We start from the raw sequence: 25,965 nt of genomic DNA, 5'->3' as shown, positions 1-25,965 counted from the left end.
ACTGTTCCTTCAGTATCAGTGTCAAAATCCTGGAACTTCCTCCCCAACAGCACTATGGGTGGCCCTATGTCACATGGACTTCTGGAATTGCAGAAGGCAGCCCACTGTCACCTTATACAATTTGAGATGGGAATGATGTCTGTCCCAGCCAGCGACGCCTGATCACACTAATGATCATTTTGTTTTAAAACAAGTTGTAATCAGCAACTGAATGCATACAATACGTTGAGCATGGAAAACACATTGAGAAAGTTGTTGAAAAAAGACTGGATTTTTATCTGCAAAGGTAATGGAAATAGAAACAATATTAAGTTTAAAAAAAAATTGGATAAATGTGAAAAGTAAAATTATAATGATGTTGAAAAAGAGCTGGTATAAGCAGAACTTGTCCTTGAAGTGTTTTCAATATGCTGCAGTTTACACACAGAACTCCTCCACACTTGGCTGAACCTGCAGGCCCCATTGCGAAGTCAATGCAAGAGCTGTCTCTTTCTGGAAACTCCATGGTGCAGTCTTTGGGGCAATGGTTACTCATGTTTTCATTAGCAGGTTGTAAACATTCACAATGGTCAACTTGCCGGTCCTTTGTAATGGATGATGGTCAGTTTTCAGTCAGTAGGAGTTGTTTAGCTTCAGAAATGAGGTTCGTATCCATGTTTGTGCTTTTGCACAGTACTTCACTGTCATGCCTCAGTTTGCAACCCTCTTTCCTCCAAATCACAAGGTTCTAAGTTTAAATCCTCCTCCAGTGCTTGAACACCAGTATGACAAAGGAGTTGGTGGAAGTGCCACTTTTTGGATGAACTTGTGGATATAAAAACACTATTTTCAACAAAAGTAGATGTTTCCTCTCCAGTGACCGGGCCAATATTTATGCCGCATTCAACATCACAAAAACAGATTCTGATGATGATCACATGGTTGTTTGTGGGAGCATGCTGTGCATAGATTAGCTGCCATATTTCCTATATTCCTTCACTGACTGCACACCAAAAATAATCAATTTGCTGTAAAGCAATTTAGATGGTTGAAAAAGGAGCTATTGAAAATTTGCATCTATTTTTGTGGGATTTAGCACAGCTGGGGCTCAATGGTGAACGCTTTGAAAGACAAGAACATTGACTGTTTGCATTCGAGCTCCCTTGACAAGATTTCACAGGTTATTGTAGAGATGCGCAATTGAATAGTGTAGTGCGCTGGGCTAACAATCTCAGTTTGTTGAGAGGCTTATGATCTGCATGCTAGATTTTTTTAATGGTTTTCAGACTAGAAGACCACTTTGGACAGTGGGATGAGGCTGAAATGCAGAAGTCCAACATGCAATATCAAACCAAAGATGGCCGTTAGGGCAGTGGTGTGCTCCTCCTGCCAGATGTGGGAGATGAGGGAGCACTCTAGCGTCCCTGATCACGATATCTGCAGGAAATTTTTTTTTTAGACTTACAGTGTGGAAACAGGCCCTTCGGCCCAACAAGTCCACACCGACCCGCCGAAGCGCAACCCACCCATACCCCTACATTTACCCCTTACCTAACACTACGGGCAATTTAGCTTGGCCAATTCACCTGACCCGCACATCTTTGGACTGTGGGAGGAAACCGGAGCACCCGGAGGAAACCCACGCAGACACGGGGAGAACGTGCAAACTCCACACAGTCAGTCGCCTGAGTCGGGAATTGAACCCGGGTCTACAGGCGCTGTGAGGCAGCAGTGCTAACCACTGTGCCACCGTGCCGCCCACCAGTTGCAACTCCTCATGGACTGCGTGATTCAGTTGGAGTGCCAGTTAGAGACACTGAGGAGCATACGGGGGTGCAGATCGTGTGATAGATATTAGTTACAGGGAGGTGGTCACACCACAGGTTCAGTCAGATACATGGGTGACTGCCAGGAGAGGCAGGCAGGAAGGTAGGTAACGAAGGAGGTCTCTCATGATTATTTCCCTCTCTAAAAAGAGAGGAGGGGGAATGGCATTTTTGATAAGGGGTAGCATTACAGCTGTACTGAGGGAGGATATTTCCGGAAATACATCCAGGCAAGTTATTTGGGTGGAACTGAGAAATAAGAAAAGGACGGTCACCTTATTGGGATTGTATTATAGACCCCTAACAGTCAGAGGGAAATTGAGAAACAAACTTGTAAGGAGATCTCATCTATCTGTAAGAATAATAGAGTGGTTATGGTAGGGGATTTTAACTTTCCAAACATAGACTGGGACTGTCATAGTGTTAAGAATTTAGAAGGAGAGGAGTTTGTTAAGTGTACAATAAGATTTTCTGGTTCAGTATATGGATGTACCTACTAGAGAAGGTGCAAAGTTTTATCTACTCTTGGGAAATAAGGCAGGGCAGGTGTCGGTGGGGGAGCACTTTGGGGGCAGTGACCATAATTCCATTAGATTTAAAATAGTGATAGAAGAGGATAGACCAGAGCTAAAAATTGAAGTTCTAAATTGGAGAAAGGCCAATTTTGATGGTATTAGGCAAGAACTTTCAAAAGTGTAGAAACAGGCCCTTCAGCCCAACAAGTCCACACCGACCCTCCGAAGAGTAACCCACCCAGACCTATTTCCCGCTGACTAGTGCACCTAACACTATGGACAATTTAGCACAGCCAATTCACCTCACTTGCACATCTGTGAGAGGAAACCTGAGCACCCAGAAAAAACCCACGCAGACACTGGGAGAATGTGCAAACTCCACACAGACAGTCGCCCGAGGCTGGAATTGAACCTAGGAGCCTGGTGCTGTGAGGCAGCAGTGCCACCACCGAGGCACTGTACTGCCCACCAATTAGGGCAGATGTTTGCAGGTAAAGGGACGGCTGGAAAATAGAAAGCCTTCAGAAATGAGAGAACGAGAATCCAGAGAAAGTATATTCGTGTTAGGGTGAAAGGAAAGGCTGGTAGGTATAGGGAATGCTGGATGACTAAAGAAATTGAGGGTTTGGTTAAGAAAAAAAAGGAAGCATATGTAAGGTATAGACAGGATAGATCGAGTGAATCCTTCGAAAAGTATAAAGGAAGTAGGGGTACACCAAAGAGGGAAATCAGGAGGACAAAAAGGGGACATGGGATAGCTTTGGCAAATAGAATTAAGGAGAATCCAAAAGGTTTTTACAAATACATTAAGGACAAAACGGTATCTAGGGAGAGAATAGGGCCCCTCAAAGATCAGCAAGATGGCCTTTGTGTGGAGCCGCAGAAAATGGGGGAAATATTAAACGAGTATTTTGCATCAGTATTTACTGTGGAAAAGGATATAGAATGTAGGAATATAGATGGTGACATCTTGCAAAATGTCCATATTACAGAGGAGGAAGTGCTGGATGTCTCGAAACGCATAAAGGTGGATAAATCCCCGAGACCTGATCAGGTTTACCCTAAAACTCTGTGGGAAGCTAGAGAAGTGATTGCTGGGCCTCTTGGTGAGATACTTGTATTATTGACAGTCACAGGTGAGGTGCTGGAAGACTGGAGGTTGGCTAACGTGTGCCACTGTTTACAAAGGGTGGTAAGGACAAGCCAGGGAACTATAGGCCAGTGAGCCAGACCTCGGTGTTCGGCAAGTTGTTGAAGGAAATCCTGAGAGACAGGATGTACAGGATTTGGAAAGGCAAGGACTGATTAGGGACAGTCAACATACTTTGTGCGTGGGCAAATCATGTCTCACAAACTTGATGGAGTTTTTTGAAGTAGTAACAAAGAGGACTGATGAGGTCAGAGCGGTAGATGTGTTTTAAATGGACTTCAGCAAGGCGTCCGACAAGGTTCCCCATGGGAGACTGATTAGCAAGGTTATTCTCATAGAATACAGGGAGAACTAGCCATTTGGATACAGAACTGGCTGAAAGGTAGAAGGCAGAGGGTGGTGATGGAGGGTTGTTTTTCAGACTGGAGGCCTGTGACCAGTGGAGTGCCACAAAGATCAGTGCTGGGTCCTTTACTTTTTATCATTTACATAAATGATTTGGATGCGAGCATAAGAGGTACAGTTAGTAAGTTTGCAGATGACACCAAAATTGGAGGTGTAGTGGACAGCGAAGAGGGTGACCTCAGATTACAAGAGGATCTTGGCCAGATAGGCTAATGGGCTGAGAAGTGGCAGATGGAGTTTAATTCAGGTAAATGCGAGGTGCTGCATTTTGGGAAAGCAAATCTTAGCAGGACTTATACACTTAATGGTAAGGTCCTAGGGAGTGTTGCTGGACAAAGAGACCTTGGAGTGCAGGTTCGTAGCTCCTTGAAAGTGGAGTCACAGGTAGATAGGATAGTGAAGAAGGTGTTTGGTATGTTTTCTTTTATTTGTCAGTGTATTGAGTACAGGTCATGTTGCGGCTGTACAGGACATTGGTTAGGCCACTGTTGGAATATTGCGTGCAATTTTGGTCTCCTTCCTATTGGAAAGATGTTGTGAAACTTGAAAGGGTTCAGAAAAGATTTACAAGGACATTGCCAGGGTTGGAGGATTTGAGCTATAGGGAGAGGCTGAACAGGCTAGGGCTGTTTTCCCTGGAGCGTCAGAGGTTTAAGGGTGACCTTATAGAGGTTTTCAAAATTATGAAGGGCATGAATAGGATAAATAGACAAAGTCTTTTCCCTGGGGTCAGGGTGTCCAAAACTAGATGGTATGGGTTTAGGGTGAGAGGGGAAAGATATAAAAGAGACCTATGGGCAACTTTTTCACGCATAGGGTGGTACGTGCATGGAATGAGCTGCCAGAAGAAGTGGTGGAGGCTGGTACAATTGCAGGATGGGTTTGGAGGGATATGGGCCGGGTGCTGGCAGGTGGGACTAGATTGGGTTGGGATATCTGGTCGGCATGGGCGGGTTGAATTGAAAGTCTGTTTCCATGCTGTACATCTCTATGACTCTATAACAGTATAGTATTTTGGATATTGTTGGGAAGATAGCCTCTCAGGGGAGTATAACAACAGCAGCCCAGCCTGTAGCACCACAACTCACTGTGCTCTAGACCAGAGTTGTGTCAAGTCCAAACTACTACCTCTAGAAGTAGAAGACTAACTAGCTACAGGCAGAGATGGAATTTCTTTGGCTACATATAAGTGTCTGGGATGATGTGTTGTCACTTGGTGCCAGGATCAAGGACTTCGGAGTAGTTGCATGAAATTCTGAAGCGGGAAAGTTAGCAACCAGATTTGTTGTGCACATTGGTACCTACAACATTAGCAGAAAGAGAGGTGACGTCCTGTGAAGTGAATACAAGGGCTGAAAAACAGCTGAAAAGAGGGTTGTAATATCTGAATCACTACCAGTGCCACATGCTAGTGAGGCAAGGAGTAGAAAGATAGGACAGATGAATGCATCACTAAGGAGCTGGTGCAGGAGACAAGGTTTCAGGCTTTTGGATCATTGGAACTGTTTCTGTAGGCAGGGTGACCTGTCCAAGAGGGATGGGCTACAGCTAACTGAAAGGAAACAAAGATCCCCTCAGGGAGTTTTGCTAATGCTACTCAGGAAGTTAGTGTGGCAGAGGGCTGGGAAGCAGAGCAGCAGGTCAGCAAGTGGAGGTTTGAGGAGAAGACTGATGTCATTTCCAGTAAGTCTGAAAGGAAAAATAGGCAAGTGAACACAATCCATCTGATGGACTTAAGTGAGTTTATTTTCAGGTAGGAATATTATGGGTAATGCAGAAGAGCCTAGAGGTTGGATCAGTACACGGGACTGTGATACAAGAGTGGAGATAGGTTACCATCAAGGGACAGAAAGGAAACAGGCAGGCAGTGCAGGGATTCCCTGTGACCATTCCACTCAATGGCAAGTATACTGTTAGGATACTGTTGGGGGAGGGGGGAGGTAAGCAATAGGGCACAGGTCTCTGGCACAGAGTCTGTCCCTGTTGCTGAGAAGGGAAGGGGGAAGAGGAGCTGACCTTTAGTCACTGGGGACTCCACAGTTAGGGGGACAGACGGGAGATTCTGTCTGATGTGGTGTGGTGCCTCCCAGGTTCAGGGCTCATGATGTCTCTGATTGTGTTTTCAGGATCCTTCCAGGGAAGGGGGAGCAGCTCCAAGTCGTGGTCCACATAGGCACCAATGACAAAGGTAGGAAGAGAGATGGGGATTTAAGGCAGAAATTTAGGGAGCTAGGGTGGAAGCTTAGATCTAGAACAAACAGTTGTTACCTCTGGTTTGTTGCCTGTGCCACATGCTAGCGAGGTGAGGAATAGGGAGAGAGAGGAGTTGAACACGTGGCTACAGGGATGGTTTTGGATTCCTGGATAATTGGTGCTCTTTCTGGGGTAGATGGGACCTCTACAAACAGGATGGTTTTCACTTGAACTAGAGGGGTACCAGTATCCTGGGGGGGATATTTGCTAATGCTCTTCGGGAGCATTTAAACTAATGTAGCAGGGGGAAGGGAACCTGAATTGTAGTTCGAGTATACAGGAGGTTGAGAATAGGGAAGTCTGAAATATGGTTTCAAGGTCATAACAGGGAACCAGCAAGCAAGAATTTGATTTGAAGTGTGTCTACCTCAACACCAGGAGCATCCTGAATAAGGTGGGTGAACTTGAAGCATTGGTCGGTACCTGTGATTTTGATGTTATGACCATTTCAGAGACAAGGGTAGAGCAGGGACAGGGGGTTGTTGCAGGTTCTGGGATTTAGATGCTTCAGTAAGAACAGAGAAGATGGTAAAAGTGTAGGGTGTGGCATTGTTAGTCAAGGACAGTATCATGACTACAGAATAGGTGTTTAAGGACTTGTCAAATGAGGTAGTATGGGCTGAGATTGGAAACAGGAAAGGAGAGGTCATCTGTTTGGAATTTTCTATAGGCCTCCAAATAGTTCCAGAGATTTAGAGAAAAGGGAGCAAAAATGATAATAGAAGCGAGAGCGACAGGGTAGTTGTTATGGGGGAACCTTAACTTTACAAATATTGACAGGAATACTATAGTTCAAGTACTTTAGATGGGTCAGTTTTTGTCCAGGAGGATTTTCTGACACAGTATGTAGACAGGCCAACAAGGCGTGAGGCCACACTAGATTTGGAGGTAGGTGAGCACTTTGGTGATAGTGACCACAATTCAGTTATGTTTACTTTAGTGATGGAAAGGGATAGGTCGACGCAAGAGGGTAAGAGCTACACCTGGGGGGGGAGGGGGAAGGCAATTACGATGCGATTAGGCAAGATATAGGGTGCGTAAGATAGGGAAGGAAACTGCAGGGGATGCTCACAATAGAAACGTGGAGCTTATTCAAGGAACAGCTACTGCGTGTCCTTGATAAGTATGCACCTGTCAAACAGGGAGGAAGTTGTCAAGCGCATGAACTGTGGTTTAGTAAGGAAGTTGAATCTCTTGTTAAGAGGAAGGAGCCTTATGTTAGGATGAGATGTGAAGACTCAGTTAGGGTGATTGAGAGTTACAAGGTAGCCAGGAAAGACCTAAAGAAGAGCTCAAATGAGCGAGGAGTGGACATGAGAAGTTGTTGGCAGAGAGAATCAAGGAAAACCTGAAGGGTTTTTATAGGTTAGCAATTTTTGAGAAGATTTGTAGCTCAAGTTGAGGTTCTGGATTTAAGTTTGCTTGCTGAGCTGGAAGGTTTGTTTTCAGGCGTTTCATCATCATACTAGGTAACATCATCAGTAAGGTTCTGGTGAAGCACTGGTGGTATGGCTTGCTTTCTATTTACATGCTTAGGACACCTTGGGTTGGCGAGTACAATTTCCTGTGGTGATGGAACTTCCTGTTCTTTTCTCAGGGGGTGGTAAATGGTATCCAAGTAAATGTGTTCGTTGATAAAAGCATGGCACTCCAACCAGAACTCTAGGAATTCTCATGTGTGCCTCTGTTTGGCTTGTCCTAGGATGGATGTGTTGTCCTTCCTCATCTGTATGTAAAGATACTAGTGAGAGTGGGTCATGCCTTCTTGTGGCTAGTTGATGTTCATGTATCCTGGTGGCTAGGTTTTTTTGCCTATTTGTCCAATGTAGTGTTTGTTACAATTTTTTCAAGGTATTTTGTAAATTACTTTAGTTTTGCTTGTTGGCTATATAGGGTCTTTCAAGTTCATTAGTTGCTGTTTGTGTGTTGGTGGGTTTCTGGGCTACCATGATGCCTAGTCAATCCGGCCAAAGAAACACTGACTACATTATTAGAACCAAAGACACATATACCAAACACCACCATCGACAATATAATCAAGCTAGTGGACCTATGCCATACCACCCACATTGCCTTCAACAACAAAACCTACAGACAAACCAATGGAACACCCACGGGATCTCCGATATCAGGGTTCTTAGCAGAGGCAGTAATGCAGAGACCTGAACAAACAGCTCTGCCAACCATCCAACCCAAATTTTGGGTCTGCTACATGGATGACACTTATGTTATCACTAAATGAAACAAATTAGAAGAAACCTTCAAGACCATCAACAATACCCTTACTGGCATTAAACTCACTAAGGAGAAGGAAAACACAAACAAACAGCCATTCCTAGATTCGCAGTACAGCAAACAGCCAATGGGGAACTTCAAAAACCAGCATCTACAGGAAACAACACATACGGACCAAATAGTGAACGATAAAAGCAATCATCTCAACATCCACAAACAAAGCTGCATTAGAACATTATTTCAGTGAGCCACCACACACTGCCTCACAGGGGAACTGTGCAGAGCAGAGGAAAATCATTCATACAGCGTATTCAAAAAGGACAGGTACCCAATAAATACATTCTACCGATTTCTCAGCAACAAACACAAACAAGCGGACAAAAAAGTGTCCAAGAACCCTCGCAATTCTCCCCTTCATCAAAGACATCCCATTTACCACCCCTGAGAAAGACCAGGAAATGACATCACCACTGGAAATGATGTCACCAACCCAAGGAAACCCAAATGCATAAATAAAAAATGGCCATACCACCAGTGCTCCACCAGAGGCTCACTGATGATGTTACATCTGAAAGCAAACCTTTCAGCTCAGTGAGCACACCTACATCCTTTCCACAGGTATATAAGGGACAAAAGAATGACTAGAGTAAGATTAGGGCCAATCAAGGACAGTGGCAGGAGTTGTGCATGGAGTCAGAGGAGATAGGAAGCACTAAGTGAACATTTTCATCATATTCATACTGGAAAAAGACATTGTTGTCAAGGAGGATATTGAGAAATAGGTTTCTAGACTAGATGGGATTGAGATTCACAAGGAAGTGGTGTTATAAATTCTTGAAAGTGTGAAAATAAATAAATCCCCTGGGCTGGGTGGGATTTATTTCAAGATTCTCTGGGAAGCCAAGGAGGAGATTGCCGAGCCTTTGGCTTTGATCTGTATGTCGTCATTGTCTACAGAAATAGTGACAGAAGACTGGAGGATAGCAAATGTTGTTCCATTGTTCAAGAAAGGGAGTAGAGCGAACCCTAGTCATGACAGATCAGTGAGCCTTACTTTGGTTGCGGTAAAGTGTGCAAAAAGGTTAAAAGAGATAGGATTTATAGTCATCTCGATAAGAATTAGTTGATTAGGGATAGTCAACACTGTTTTGAGAAGGATAGGTCATGCCTCACAAACCTTAGTGAGTTCTTTGAGAAGGTGACCAAACAGGTGGATTAAGGTAAATTTTCAAAGTTGATGCGGTGTATATGGATTTCAGTAAGGCATTTGATAAGGTTCCCCATGATAGGCTACTGCACAAAATATAGAGGAATAGGTTGAGGACGATTTAGTGCTTTGGATCAGAAATTGGCTAGCTGAATGAAGACAGAGGGTGGTGGTTGATGGGAAATATTCATCCTGGAGTTCAGTTACTAGTGGTGTATCACAAGGATCTGTTTTGGAGCCACTGCTGTTTGTTATTTTTATAAACTGCCTGGATAAAGGTGTAGAGGAGAGGTTAGCTAATGTGCGGATGGCACTAAGAACAGTACACTTTAGGATAGTGCTGAAGGATGTTGTAGGTTACAGAGGGACATAGATTAACTGCAGAGCTGGGCTGAAAGGCGGCAAATGGAGTTTAATGTGGAAAAGTGTGAGATGATTCACTTTGGAAGAAGCAACAGGAATGAAGAGTAATGGTAAGAGTCTTGGTAGTGTCAATGAGCAGAGAGATCTGGGCAACTATGTACATAGATCCCTCAAAGTTGCCACCCAGGTTGATCGTGTTATTAAGAAGGCACACAGTGTGTAGAGGGATCATGTTTCAGAACAGTGAGGTCATGCTGCATCTGCACAAAGCTCTGCTGCGCTTACACTTGGAGTATTGCGTGCAGTTCTGGTTACCACATTGTAGGAAGGACGTGGAAGCTTTGGAAAGGATTCAGAGGAGATTTACCAGGATGTTGCCTGGTATGTTGGGAAGGTCTTAGAAGAAAAGATCGAGGGATTTGAGGCTGTTTTCATCAGAGAGAAAGATTTTGAGAGGTTACTTAAGTGAGACATAAGATAATCAGAGGGTTAGATCAATTGGACAGTGAGAGCCTTTTTCCTAGGATGTTGATGGACAGCACAAGGGGGCATCGCTGCAAATTGAGGAGTAATAGATGTAGGACAGATGTCAGAGGTTGTTTCTTTACCTAGTAGTAGAAGTGTGGAATGCACTGCCTGCAATAGTTGTAAATTTAGGTAAAAACAATGACTGCAGATGCTGGAAACCAGATTCTGGATTAGTGGTGCTGGAAGCGCACAGCAGTTCAGGCAGCATCCAATGAGCAGCGAAATCGACGTTTCGGGCAAAAGCCCTTCATCAGGAAGTAAATTTGCTAACTTTACGGACATTTAAATAGTCATTGGATAGGCATATGGATGAGAATGGAATAGTGTAGGATAGATGGGCTTCAGATTGGTTTGACAGGGCATTGCAACATTGAGGCCGAAGGGCCTGTACTGCGCTGTAATTTTCTATGTTCTATTAAGTCCATAGCTCCCTGAAAGTGGCCACACAAATAAACAGAGTGATAAAGAAGGCACATGGTTTGCTTGCCTTTATTGATCAGGGCATTGAGTACAAGAGTCATATGTTATGGTTTTTAAGACTTTAGTTAATCCACTCTTCGAGTATTGCATTAAATTCTGGTTACCACATTACAGGAAACATACAGGAAGACTTAGGGAAGTTAGTGGTGATATCTTGAGGACAGTCCATATCATAGTAGAGGTGGCGTTGGATGTATTAGAATGTATGAAGGTGGATAAATTCCTGATCCTACCCAGATATCCAAGAACACTGCAAGAGGCTAGAGAAGAAATTGCGGGGGCCAGGCTGAAAATTTTGCATCATCGTTAGCCACGGGTAAAGTCCTGGAGGATTGGAGGGCAACGAATATTTATTTAAGAAGGGCTGCAAAGAAAAACCTGGGAACTATAGACGAGTGAGCTTAACATCTGCGTTGGGTAAGTTACTTGAGAAAATTCTGAGATAAAATATACATGCATTTGGAACGACAGGGTTTGATTAGGCGTAGTTAGCATTGCTTTGTGAGTAGGAAATCATGCCTCACAAATTTGTTAGAGTTCTTCAATGAAGTGACCAGGAAGGTTAACAAGAGTAGGGCGGTAGAAGTAGTCTATATGGATTTCAGTAAGGCCTGACGCTGGAAGGTTAGATCACATGGAATCCAGGGGGAGCTGGCAAATTGGATACAAAATTGGAATTTGGTAGTAAGCAGAAGGCTGGAGGCCTCTGACTAGTGGAGTGCCTCAGGGGTTGGAGCTGGGCCTATTGCTGTTTGGTGTCTAGATATGGGCAAAGTGTAGAGAAATGGGGTTTTCACAGATGGACATTTTGGTGATCATGGGCCAGGTTGTGCCAAAGAGTCTGTTTCCATGCTTTAGGAGTCTATGACTCTATCTATATGGAGGTTTTGGATAGGGTGCAGAAGAGGTTTAGAGGATGCTGCCTGTATTAGAAAGTATGACCTGTTAGGAGAGGCTAGAAAGACTAGAGTTGTTTTCTCTGGAGTGGCAGGCTGAAGTGAGACTTGATAGAAATTTATAAAATTGAGATGCCTAAATAAGGTTGGTTGTCAGAATGGTTTTCCCAGAATTTTACAGAATGGTAGGTGTCTGGAATGTGCTGCCAGGTGTAGTGATATGACAGAAGGGGCTTTTAGACAAACACGTGAATATGCAAGGAATGGAGGAATATGGACCATGGGCAGACGGAAGGGATTAGATTATTTTAGGTGACATGTTCAGCACAGCATTGTGGCTGAAAGGCTGTTCCTGTGCTATACTATTCTATGTTCTAAATCAGCCCAGCTCTTGGTCACCTTGCTCGCGTGAACCTCACATCAAAGCCTTATGGGTTGCATTGATCACTTCAGATCCATAAGTGGAGGGCCAACATTGTCCAAAATCAATATGCTTCTGCTTGAGCACAGAGAGTGCATTACAAATTAAGAAACTAACAAAAATGCTACAAAACATCAGATTCCTAATAACTGTTCATAAGTCAGCCTACCGGTTGTAGTCTTCGCTTCTCAACATGTTTCCTTATCATTATTTTCAAATCCTCGTCTCCCAGTTCAGGTTTACCTGAAACATGTAAAGTCAAAAAATCAAACATTTCTGGGTGAGAAGGGGTCTGCTGGAAGTAGGATGGTGCAGTGCTTCAGGAGAGGGAGGTAGCACAAAGGATGGGATAGGGGTGGCCCACCTGGGGGCAAGAGGAGGGACAGGAGGTACAGTGCCTGGTTTACAGGAGACAGGGTTGGGGGAAGACAGAACAGACACAATTTTATGATAGCTGAGGTATATTCTGAATATAGTTGATGAGCCCAAGAAGAAATTTCAAATTCATAAGTATTAGCATGATGAGAATTTCATCTGATGAGGATGTATTCAGGCTTCTGGCTTGTCTGCATCTTATCACCAGACCTGCCACATCCTCCTTTTTTTTCCTCTCTTGATTAAATATTTCATTTCTAATATTAAGTTCATTTGTGTCCTGGTGGGTCCTTCAAATAGGCTGCTTCAACTGCAGCTGAGGACCAGGGGTGTCTGGGCCCAAGATCCTAGTTTCCTTGAGGCTTGTACAGTGTCTTCGCAGCAGCATGGTTGGTTTGGCCCAGCCTGGGATTCCTTTCAGCAGTTATTTCTGTTGGCATCAGGGTGCCCTTTGGCAGGTTCAGTCAAATCAGTCTGTGACTCAACACACCGTTTTCTTTGGCACCAGGGTGGATCCAGCCCAGGATTCCAATGAGAAGGGATGTAATCAGGTCCTCAAGTCCAGTACCATGAAATAGACTGAATGGACTTCGCCTTTTTTAACTTATTATTTTTTCTTTTCTTTATTGTATTATCTTGGAAGGACTGTTATTCTAAACCTTTTCATTTTTCTAATTCATTACTCAGATCATGGACTTATTTCTTTATTCTTCAAATTTATTTTCAAGAAATTGTATCTTGGTGAGGTAAGTGGTGACTTGTAAACGTTTCACTGTACTCACGTATACATATGACAATTAAGCTAACTAAATTCAAATTCAAACCGTATTGGCTCTTTGGTGCAGGCCAGATATCACCAGGTGACAAGGAATAACACTCTTACACACTTGAAAGTCCCCAGTTTCAGAAAGCACCACTTTGAGTAAACAGATGCAATAACCAGGATTTAGTGGCTGGTTTGGTGTTAAAGAGATAGAAGGATACACTTACTGACTGTCTTCATGTCCTGTGTGGAGAGGGTTGGTACAGCTCGCAGCGCCACACTGGGACTCATGGGGTGTGTTGGAGAACCCGGAAGCCAGGAACACATCTCTACAATACAGAAAAATATGATTTACGAGAACAGGATAACCTGCTCAACTGCAAATTTCTGATGTCTTTAAAAAAGAAATTTGTTCACATGATAAAGGGGATGTTGGTTATGCTGGTTATCCTACCCATCCATTTGCATCTTATCCACTGCCTTTACTGATATTTTGTTAGCACCCACATCCTTAGTAAAGACTGATTCAAAATACCGAAGTATTTTAGCCCTCACTTCACCTCTTACTGTATGTTCTTTGTCCTCAATAAAATCTACTGTGTCTATAATTATCTTGTCATGACCCTGGTGAGAATAGAGCATGAGAAATCAAGCTCCACTATTCCATGAGTTACCATAATTTTTGTTTCCATTCATGGGATTATCATTGTCTAGGCCAGCATTTACTGCCCATCCCCAATTGCCCAGAGGACAGTTAACAGTCAACCACATTGCTGTGGGTCTGTTCACATAGTAGACCAGACCAGGTCCCTTCAATTTCAGCAGTTTCCTCTCCTGAACAGCAACAGTCTCATGGTCTTCACTCGATTCTTAACTCCAGGTTTTTTAAAAATTGAATTCAAATTCCACCATCTGCTAAACCCAAGAATATTACCTGGGTTTCTGGATTAATAATCTAGTGATAATACCACTGAGCCATTGCAATTTAATATCTAGGATGGTTAATGCCTGACTGTGACCACTATCTGATATAAAAGAAACTCACAAATTTCAAAAGCATACCTATTATAACAAACTTATCCGCTAACAAATGCCAAAAAATGGACGATGAATTACTTATGCAAATTTAAACACAAACACACACATATTCATTTATATGTGTTGAGAAATATAGACAAAAAAGGACAAAAGCTCTATGGATCAAATTTCAAACCAAAGAAAAATGGGGTAACTTTTCTCAGATATCTTTCATTTGAGACTTTTGGCGATGATGTTGCTGTTGAATGTTGTGACCTTCAATAGGTCAGCTGGATTTGGGCCTTGCTTAAAATTAGAGATTCTCTTTCTTTTTGCTAAATATTGGACAATGCAAAAAATCCTTGAATAAACGTGAAGGGTAGTTGGGCTCACCAAGGCCTTCTTATCCAGCATTTTATCAAGTGAATTATTGCTGCGTGGCCTGCAATGAACCAACCCATTGACATTCATACCTTCCTCATCAGATGAGATGCTGTTATCTTTACATTCCTCTTTGACCTCTTGCAGAATCTTTTCGTATCGACTCTGTGCTCGCCTCTCCTGCTCCTTCTGACTCGAAATTGCCTGGTATTTCCTTTTCAGAGTCATGTCAGGGCCACTCTTTCTTGCCAGCTCTAGCAACTCCTGGAAAATGAATCAATCAACAAAAAACACTCTATGGTGTATCTGATGTTACAACAGGGACATGTTTTTAATACAGACTTAAAGTACCAAACCAAACAAATTCCTTCCTCATTTGAAGTGATGAAACTTTCCAGTGCTGCTACATAAACAATTTTAATGGAGCGCTTTGGCTAATCCTGCAATGTTATGAAGGTGTAGGTGTGTACTGTACCTTTAAGAGAGAGAGAGAGAGAGAAAGAGAGAGAGAGAGGTGGGGGGAAGCTGGCAAGGACTGACTGAAAGCACAGAGTGTGCTGAGCAATTTAAAAAATGCAACATTTGGTTGAAACAAAAAGCTGATTCTGTGTTGCCATGGAACAAAAACAAATTCAAATTCGGCCAATTTGTTTAAATTATGCCCCATATACGAAATTTCAATTGAATTTGAATTTTACGATTTGGAATGATATCAAACCAACCAAAGAACAAAGAAAATTTACAGCCCAGGAACAGTCCTTCGGCCCTCCAAGCCCAAGCCGATCCAAATGTACTGTCTAAACCTTTCGGTAAATTCTTAAATGTCTGTATCCCTCTGCTCCCCACCTACTCTTGCATCTGTCCAGACGTATCTTAAATGAATCTACCGTGCCTGCCTCTACTACCTCTGCTGGCAACACGTTCTAAGCGCTCACCACCCTCTGTGTGAAGTACTTGCCGCGTGTATCCCCCTTAAACTATCCACCTCACCTTGAATGTGTGACTTCTCGTTATTGAATCCTTCACCCTGGGAAAAAGCTGGTCTCTATCCACCCTGTCTATACTCTTCATTATTTTGTAAACTTCAATCAGATCCCCCCCAAACTCCTTTTTTCTAATGAAAATAAACCTAACCTACTCATTCTCTTTTCATAGCTAGCACCTTCCAAACCAGGCAACATCCTCATAAATCTTCTCTGCACCCTCTCCAAAGCATCCACATCCTTTTGGTAATGTGACAACCAGAGGTGTACACAGTACTCTAAATGCGACCGAACCAATGTCAACATGACTTGCCAGCTCTTATACTCAATACCCTGTCCAATGAAGGCAAGCATACTATATGCTTTCTTGACTACTCTATCCAACTGTGCAGCAACCTTCAGGGTATAACGGACCTGCACTCCTAGATCTCTCTGCCCATCAACTTTTACCAAGACTCTTCCGTTCATTGTATAATTTGCTCTAGAATTAATCTTGCCTAAATACATCACCTCACATTTGTCTGGATTGAACTCCATCTGCCACTTCTCCACCCAACTCTCCAGTCTATCTATATCCTCCTGTATTCTTTGACAGTCCCTTATGCTTTCTGCTACTCCACCAATCTTTGTGTCATCTACAAACTTGCTGATCATACCAACAGTGCCCTCTTCCAGATCATTTATGATATTACAAACAACAGTGGCCCCAACACTGACCCCTGTGAAACACCACTGGTCACATTTCTCCATTTCGAGAAACTCCCTTCAACTCCCTTCAGCAACAGTCTGCTGTTGCCTAACCAGTTCTTTATCCACCGAGCTAGAACACCCTATACACCATGTGACTTCACCTTCTCCATTAGTCTACCATGGGGAACCTTATCAAAAGCCTTACTAAAGTCCATGGATATGATATCAACAGCCCTTCCTTCATCTATCAACATGGTCACTTCCTCAAAGAACTAGTTAGTAAGGCACGATCTCCCCCACACAAAACCATGTTGCCTATCACTAATAAGCCCATTCTTTTCTAAATATAAATAGATCCTATCTCTCAGTACCCTCTTCAGCAACTTCCCCACCACCGACATCAGACTCACTGGTCTGTAGTTACCTGGAATATCCCTACTACCCTTCTTGTATAGGGGGACAACATGAGCAACCTTCCAGTCCTCACCTGTATTTAAGGATGCCACGAAGATATCTGTCAGAGCCCCAGCTATTTCCTCTCTCACCTCCCTCATCAACCTGGGATAGATCCCATCCGGTCCTGGGGATTTGTCCACCTTAATAACCTCTAGCCTACGCAACACATCTTCCCTATTTATGTCAACGTGATCCAGACTAATCAAACTTCTATCTCTAATCTCAAGATTCATCATGTTCCTCTCCTTAGTGAACACTGATGCAAAGTAATCATTCAGAATCTCACCCATTCGCTCAGGTTCGACACACAGCCTTCCTTCATTATCCTTTAGTGGACCAATCCTTTCTCTAGTTACTCACTTGCTTCTTATGTAAGAATAAAATGCTTTGGGATTCTCCTTAATTCTGCTTGCTAAAGCTATTTCATGACTCCTTTTAGCCCATTTGATTCCTCTTTTAAGACTGGTCCTACTCTTCCAATATTCGTCCAGGGCCCGTTCTGTTCTTAGCTGCAAAGACCTTATGGACGCTCCCCTTTTCCTCTTGGCTCGTCGTACAATTTCTCCTGTCATCCACGGTTTACGAATCTTGCCCTTCCTATCCTTTGCCTTCAACGGGACATGCCTATCCTGCACTATCTTTAACCTATCTTTGAAAGCTTCCCACATATCAAATGTGGACTTCCCTTCAAATAGCTGTCTCAAATCCACATTTCCCAGCTCCTGCCTAAATTTTGATACAATTGGCTTAGGTCCACTCTCATCCTTGTCTACGAGTATTCTAAAACTTATAGAATTGTGGTCACTGTTCCTAAAGAAATCCCCCACCGCAATGTCTACCACCTATCCTGGCTCATTCCCCAATACCAAGCCCCTTCTCTCGTCGGACTATTGACATACTGCTCTAGAAAACTCTCCTGGACGCTTCTTACAAATTCTACCCCATCCACACCTCTGACGCTAAGTGTATCCCAGTCAATGTTGTGAAAATTAAAATCTCCCATCACCACTACCCTATTGTCTCTACATCTTTCCATAATCTGTTTACCTATTTGTTCTTCTACCTCATGCTCACTGTTGGGAGGCCTATAATACAACCCCAACTAGTAACTGCACCCTTCTTATTTCTCAGCTCCATCCATAATGCCTCACTACCCAAGACCTCCATAGTGTCCTCCTTTAGCACAGCCGTGATATCATCCCTGACCAGCATTGCAACTCCAACCCCCTTTTACCTCCTTCCCTGTCCTGTCTGAAGCGTCTATATCCTGGAACATTTAATTGCCAATCATCATGCCCTTCTTTCAACCAAGTCTCTGTGATTGCAATAACGTCATACTCCCAGGCACCAATCCAAGCGTAAGTTCATTTGCCTTACACGCTATACTCCTTGCGTTAAAGTAGATGCATTTCAGGCCACCAGTTCTTTTAAGCTTATGCACTCTCTGACTACTCTTCCCTTTATTAGTGCTATCTTCATGATTCTTACAGTCTCCAGTCCCCACCTCGCTGCTTACTTGTTTTCTCTTCTGGTTCCCAGCCCTCTGCCACATTAGTTTAAAACCTCCCCAACAGCAGTAGCAAAAACTCCCCCAAGGACACTGGTTCCAGTCTGGTTCAGATGTAGACCATCCATTTTGTAATAGCCCCACCTTCCCCAAAACCAGTCCCAATGTCCAACAAATCTGAACCCCCTCCCTCCTACACCATCTCTCAAGCCACGCGTTCATTCTGCCTGTTTTTTTCATTTCTATGAAATGATCCAATGTTTTGGGGTATAAAATCTGAAATTTTGAACAGTTTGGGGAAGAACTGCAAACAGCATCAACAAAAAAAACAGATTGCTAGCTGAACAGCTCTCTGAAAGGTGCCTGTCCACAAGAAAGTTGGATAGCAGAAGACCAAAGAAAAGATGACTCAGGAAAGTTGACAGAGGAAAATCGGCAGCTGGCTGGTTCTTTGAAACGTAATTCCTTTTTTGGTAAATCTTAATCAGGGTTTTTTTTTAAAAATCAGACCAGTATTGTAGAGAGGCAGGTAAAAGATAGCTTTAAGAGAAATTAGTTGTAAATTGTTGTTGTTTTCATGTTCTCTGTTGGACTTAAAGAATAAAATTGTTAATTTTTACTTTAAATAGTGACATCTGGGATAGTTATTTGCCTCTCGAAATTTAACCAATTATGGTATGAGGTGAACATCTCTGTGTGTTGGGTTTATACTAGCAGAGGGGTTTACCTCGTGTCATACATAGTGATCATTTCAGTATCGATACCAATTCACCATGCCCACATTCTTCCTCCTCTATCAATCTCTCCAGTGTCCCACAGAACAGAAGGGTTTGGGAGTCAGAGAATCACTGAATCCCTCAAGTGTGGAGGCAGGCCATTTGGCCCATCGAATCTGCACTGATCTTCCAAAGAGCATTCCACCTAGGCCCAGCCCCCTAACCTATCCCAATGACCCTGCACTTACCCTGGCTAATCCAACTAATGTACACATCTTTGGACAATAGAATGAAGCTGAAGCACCTGAGAGAAAATCCACACAGAACTCCACTGTCTGCATGCAAATTCCACACAGACAGTGGCCCAAGGCTGCGATCAAACCCAGGACCCTGTCGCTGTGAGGCAGCAGTGCTAACCACTTGTGCCACCATGCTGCCCTCGTCCATGAATCATAAAAAAACTAACATCCAAGTTCAGCAGGTACTGGGGAAGGCAAATGGTATGTGGGCCTTTATTTCAAAAGGAATGGAATCCAAAAGTACAAAAGTTTTGCTAAAACTTTACAAGGCACAGCTGGGATACTGTTAACAATTTTGGTTACTTTATCTAAAAAAGGGAAGATACAATGACTTTCGAGGTAGTCCAGGTTCACTCGTCTAGGAAGCGTATGTCAGGTATAGACAGCAGAGATCCCTAGAACAGTATAAAGGCAGTAGAAGTATACTTAACAGGGAAATCAGAACGGCAAAAAGGGGACATGGGATAGCTTTGGCAAATAGGGTTAAGGAGAATCCAAAGAGATTGTACAAGTATATTAGGAACAAAAGAGTTACAAGGGACAGAATCGGGCTTTTAACATCAGCAAGGCTGCCAACACGTGGAGCTGCAGGAAATGGGGGGAGATACTAAACGAGTATTTAGCATGAGTGTTTACTACAGAGAACACTATGGGAGATACAGAGTGTGGAGGAATAGATAGCGACAGCTTGAAAAATGTCCACATTACATAGGAGGAGGAATTTAATATCTTAAAAATGCATAAAGGTGGATGAATCCCTGGGCCTGATCAAGTGTACCCTCAAACTCTGTGGGAAGCTAGGAAAGTGATTGATTGGGCTGCTTTCTGCGATATTTGTATCATCGATAGCCACGGGTGAGGTGCCGGAAGACTGGAGGTTGGTTAATGTGATGACACTATTTAAAAAAAGATGGCAAAGAAAAGCCAGGGAACTATAGGCTGGTGAGCCAGACATCGATGGTGAGCAATTTTTTTTAGAATTGTTGGAGTGAATCCTGAGAGACAGGATTTACATGTATTTGGAAAGGAAAGGACTGATTAGGGATAGTCAACATGGTTTTGCACGTGGGAAATTGTGTCTCAGTAACTTGATTTTTTTTGAAGAAGAAGTAACAAAGAAGATCGATGACGGCAGAGCAGTGGATTTATAGACTTCACTAAGACGTTCAACAAGGTTCCTCGTAGTAGACTGTTTAACAAGGTTAGATCACATGGGATACATTGGATACATAACTGGTTCAAAGGTATAAGGAAGAGGATGGTGGTGGAAGTTTGCTTTTCGCATTGGAGGCCTGTGAAATGCACCACAACGATCAGTGCTGGGTCCACTACTTTTCATCATTTATATAAATGATTTGGATGTGATGGTTAGTAAGGTATAGCTAGTAAGTTTGCAGATGACACCAAAATTGAAGGTGTCGTAAACAGCGAAGAAGGTTAAGTCAGTGGAGGCTAAGGGATTTATAGAGGTTTGTAAAATCATAAAGGGCATGGATAGGGTGAATGTACAAGGTCTTTTCCCCAGGTTGGGGGGTGTCCATAACTAGAGGGCATATGTTTAAGGTGAGATGGGAAAGATTTAAATGGGGCTTAAGGGGCAACATTTTCATGCAGAGGGTGGTGCATGTATGAGCTGCCAAAGGATGTGGAGGCACCTGGATGGGTATATGAATAGAAAGGGTTTGGAGGGATATGGGCCAAATGCTGGCAAATGGGACTAGATTAATTTAGGATATCAGGCTGGCAATGGCAGAGTTGGAGCAAAGTGTCTGCTTCCAGACTGTACAGCTCTATGACTCTATGATATTATGCCCCACGTATGGCAGGACTGTCTTATGAAGAAATATTGCGCAGACTGTGTTTGCAGTCATTGGGATATAGAAGAATATCTATAAGATTATAAGACACATAAGAATCATATAAGAGATTTTGATATGGTAAGGGAAGAATGGTGGTTTTCTCTTGTGGGACAATCTAGGACCAGAGGGCAGAATCTCAGAATGAGTTCACACATTTGATGCAGAGATGAGGAGGAACTTCTTCTCTCAAAGGGTTATAAATCTGTGGAATTGTTACCCGCAAAGGACTGTTGAGGTTGAGTCATTAAGTACACTCAAGGCTGAAACAGACAGATTTTTAATCAGTAAGGGAATCAAAAGTTGGAGGAAAGATAGGAAAGTGGTATTGAGGATTATCAGGTCAACCATGATCTCACTGAATGGTGCAGTAAACTTGATGGACTAAATAACAACAAAGAACAAAATGGTCTACTTCTGCTCCTAACTAAATCTCTCTACACTTAAAATTATCAATGTGTAAATATAACTTAACTCTGAGGGTTAAAATATTTTTATGTTCTGACGGGCCTGAGAGAAAACTACACAATCAAAAGTCAGAGATTCGATAAGTTTAGGAGTAAAACTCTCAGCAGACTCAGTTAACTTCATAGAACCATACACTGATACGGGGCAACTGACAGTGATAGAAATGTTTGCTAGGTACCATCCCATCCCAAAACCAAAAACAGGGTACAAGTAGCAATTCAATGAACCAGCCATATGTTCTCTAAGTTGCCATCACAATTATTCTGGGGTCATTTCATTTCATCTGCTTCAGCATTACTATTTCTTTGTTTACCATGAAGCATGTTACGGGCAGGACTCTTCACCATTTCAAGTGTTACATAGTTTACAATTGATCCCTTGAATCCCAACTAATTTACAAGCAGTCTCACCTCTCCTCCCAACACCTGACTCCTGTAATTTCACACATACCTTTCTGGAGACAAGGATCTGTTTTAGTAGCTTGTGGAAGTATTGCTGCTGGGAGTACAGGTACCGCTTATACTGTGACTTCATACACAGCTTTCTGTACTTGACCACCTCTGGGTTAAAGTAGCCATCTGCAGACATGAAGACAATCACCAGCAATATCATTAGTACAAACAAACCACCAAATAAAATGCCCTCCTTTCCCAATAAAGCACAACCTATTTTTCTAATTCAAATTCCCTTTCATAAATTCCTATCGGTGAAGTCTATCCCATTCAGTCTCTCCTGTATAAAACCAATGTAAAACATATGATTATTGTATGGTGCACAGAATTTCAAAGATCCAAACCCTCACCCATACATTTTTATTCTTTAGTAAAGCAGGATGACTTTGTTATCTAAGTGTACAAATGCAGGGATTTACCTCGAAAGAGCTTCTGCGCAATGTACAAAGGATTCCCAAAGCGGAAGTTATCTCCATTGAAGAGGCCTGTAATGATGTCATCCTGTTGCTCCACGTTTTTCTCAGTGAACTGTGGAAGAAATTTCCTCAAGTGATCCCTTTGGGACTGAGACAGAACTTCATCCCAGGTGCTGCGACTCACCACCTCAAAGAAGATATCAGGCTGTTAAGACAAAGATTTCAATCACAATCGATACAGGAAGTAAAAAATGCCTTCAGCTTTCCTGCAAAACAGCTTCTTTGAAATACTGTCAGTGAATTTCTGTCAGATGGAGCACATGTTCACTGTTGCACCGAATGCCAGTTTCAGATGAGTCAAAGTTGTGAATGTCTGAAGTTTTTAAAAGATGGTTAAAGTTCTCTTATCCATCCTCTCCCGCTCCAATGGAACACCATACATTTCTGTTTTCAACATCAGCAATTCTCAATAATGTGCAAATACATCTGGAGGTGTCCACTGGAAACTGGGAAATGATTCAGTGCTAAAAATAGGTGAAGGATGAGAACCTTAAACGCTATTTACACTGTGAGTTCCAGTGTTACTGGTGATGCCACATCACTTCATGTTTATTGCTCTCCAACTTACTGAATGCTCCATGCCCTGTTGACACTCAGCTTTCACATGAAAGCAGCAAATCGGAAATTCACAATCTAGGCTTTTTAACATTCAAGTAGTAGAGACTTGGGGAACCAATCTGTTTATGATTTTTAAATCACTCCATGAGGAAATCAAACTATTTATTCATTTAGCCTTCCAACTGAGTTAGCACAAAGTTCCTGGTTGTCCTCTTATATCAGCTTAGGAATCTGATCACAGTTGTACTCAAAATATGAGTTCATTGCTTAGCATGGCAATGAACAGAGGAAAGTAGAGACAAAGATTTCCAAAGAGAAGGGAATGAATGACAAGGTTGAAAAGAAGTTGACATCATTTAATGAGCTGCAGGAGAGGCAGCCCTGACTTTGGGAGACTGTGTCAAATAATAAAGGATAAATCACCATAGTCCTATCAGACCATAGGGCTGTTTTTTTCCATTTGAGAGAAATGTGACTGGTGATGGTTTAATCGGAGGGTCACCACAGTTCAGTCGAGGGGAGAGGTTGAAAAGGAGAGTCCTTCATGGTAACCCCAACCAGTATGGAAACTGAACCGACACTCTTGGAGCCACTCTACACTGAAAACCAGCCACCCAGTCAACTAAGCAAAACCAATCCCCGCTCAAATGAAAAGATATTGTGATCTTCCAAATACAGAGGAACCTCAATTATCTGGCATTCGATTATCTGAATATCGGATTATCGAGCAAGATTGCAAGGTTCCAATGCTTGGCTAAACTATGTTATCCAGCATTCAATTATCCAGAATTCAATTAACCAAACAAAATACTGCCCACCCATGTCCTTTAGATAATTGAGGTTCCACTGTATACAGAATCTTTCATCTCAGAACATCATAGAACCACAGAAGCAGGAGTAAGTCATTCAACCATCGAGTCATTATGATCATGGCTGACCATCAAGCTTAATCCTGCCTTCCCCCCATACCCCTTGACCCTATAGCCACAAGGACTACATCTACAAAGTGATTCACAATGCAATCTTGACAAGTAGTTATTGATACAAAATGGAAAAATGTGACAATCATCTTGCACACAGCTAGGCCACACAAAAATAAATGAAATAAGTGAACAGATCATCTATTTCAGTGATGTAGAACACTTAGGAGATCGCCACCAGTCCTCTTTCAAATCTTGGGATCTTCACCAGTCAGTAATGGTGTTTTCTGTACATAATTGTGTTCAAATGCATGCAGCATGTGCATTAGTCAGAGTTTGATTAAAAATAACTGACAGAAATGAGCAATTAAGTTAAAAAATACATTAGTGTAATGTCAATTTCTGTAAATAAATAGTTGTGTGAAGATCAGCTCCAGCTTCATCCTTCAACTGGTTTTCTTGATTACACCATAGCTGACAGAGAATGGATGTCTAAAGGTGAAAAACAGAAACTGAAATATTTTCAGACAGAAAACTAAATGTTCATTGATCATTGTGGAAAATGGCAGAATGCAAATATAACTTCCTGGGTTTTGTTTACATTCCAATGGGCCAGGATAGCTTGAAAGAAATGGCCAGTTCAGACTAGTTGGCACAACATCGAGGGCTGAAAGGACTGTACTGCGCTGTAATGTTCTATGTTCTATGAAAGGAGTGGGGAATGGGAAGATGTGGTTGGTAAAACTATCACACTGGAAGTGGCAGAAATGTTGTGTTGAGTATGGAGGCTGGCGAGGATAAAGAAAGCCTTATCATGGTTCTAGAAGGGAAGGGTGAGAACCAAAGTGCAAGAAATCTGGTAGACACAGTCAAGGGTCCTGTCAACCATGATGGCAAGAATCGTCTCAGGAGGAAAGACAATATCTCAGAACTGCTGGTATGAAATTCTGCATGATCAGAATGGATGTGATACAGGAACTGAGAAAATGGAATAGAGCCTTTACATGATGCCATGAAGTGCAGTCAAGCTAACTGAGAGAATCAGTAGCTTCTAACGAACATCAAAAGGTCATCAGAAACAGATACAGAGAATTTAAGAAAGGGAATTGGGAAAGAGAGAGACTAGTTAAAACTGGGGGAAAAGTAGTAGCTGGAAGCAATTCGTACTGAGTGCAGGACACAGCTCTGATAGAATTATCAATGTTCAGATTATATTTAAGGGATGAGACGAGAATTGGATCAAAACATGGAATGTGCAAAATATCCTACACAAAAGCAGGCATTACAAGGACTCAAATGGGTAGCCATAGAAACATCTTTTGTTGTAAGAAAGTGAGTGGATGGGAATTGCTTGGGCCTCCATTTAGGAAAGATGTAGAAAACCTCAGAATATCCTGGTGGAGATGGAGATGTAGATAAATTAGACACGCATAGCCAAGAAGAGGAGATGGTTCAAGGCAGGAAATTGGAAACATAGAAAATGCCAGTGGGCATTAGCAGTGACCACATTATTTTCCATCAGTCTACCACCCTGAGTGTGTTTCCACCTCAATCATCCCCTCTCTCCTCCTAATATCACAAAGAGGCCATTCCCTCTGATATTCTGGGGTTCATTCCTCAATGATCCCAACAAACTGTCCCTTTCCCACACAAATACACAAAACGTAATACCTGCTCTTTCACCTCCTTAGCCTCACTTTCCCTTGAGGAGCAATTTATGTGTACATCTTTCATTTTAAACTACTGAATTTGCTGCTCACAATGTGATCTCCTCAAACATAAATTGGGTG

General features: G+C 42.5%; 1 protein-coding gene across 4 annotated transcripts in view; it reads right to left on the bottom strand.

The window, feature by feature from the left end:
- Nucleotides 1-25,965, bottom strand: part of nfrkb (nuclear factor related to kappaB binding protein) — a 157,234-nt gene that overhangs the window by 114,106 nt on the left and 17,163 nt on the right. For all 4 annotated transcript variants that reach the window (XM_060846928.1, XM_060846930.1, XM_060846929.1 and 1 more), the window contains exons 3-7: nucleotides 22,641-22,842; nucleotides 22,220-22,347; nucleotides 14,887-15,058; nucleotides 13,624-13,725; nucleotides 12,428-12,501 (exon numbers count right to left, since the gene is read on the bottom strand). In XM_060846928.1, the coding sequence (XP_060702911.1) occupies nucleotides 12,428-12,501; nucleotides 13,624-13,725; nucleotides 14,887-15,058; nucleotides 22,220-22,347; nucleotides 22,641-22,842 (678 nt within the window). The remainder of the gene's footprint in view (nucleotides 1-12,427; nucleotides 12,502-13,623; nucleotides 13,726-14,886; nucleotides 15,059-22,219; nucleotides 22,348-22,640; nucleotides 22,843-25,965) is intronic.

The sequence above is a fragment of the Hemiscyllium ocellatum genome, chromosome 29 (genome assembly GCF_020745735.1).
Source record: "Hemiscyllium ocellatum isolate sHemOce1 chromosome 29, sHemOce1.pat.X.cur, whole genome shotgun sequence".
Taxonomy (NCBI): Eukaryota; Metazoa; Chordata; class Chondrichthyes; order Orectolobiformes; family Hemiscylliidae; genus Hemiscyllium; species Hemiscyllium ocellatum.
Note: the sequence above shows the minus strand (reverse complement) of the source record. Positions and strands in the feature narration are given on the sequence as shown.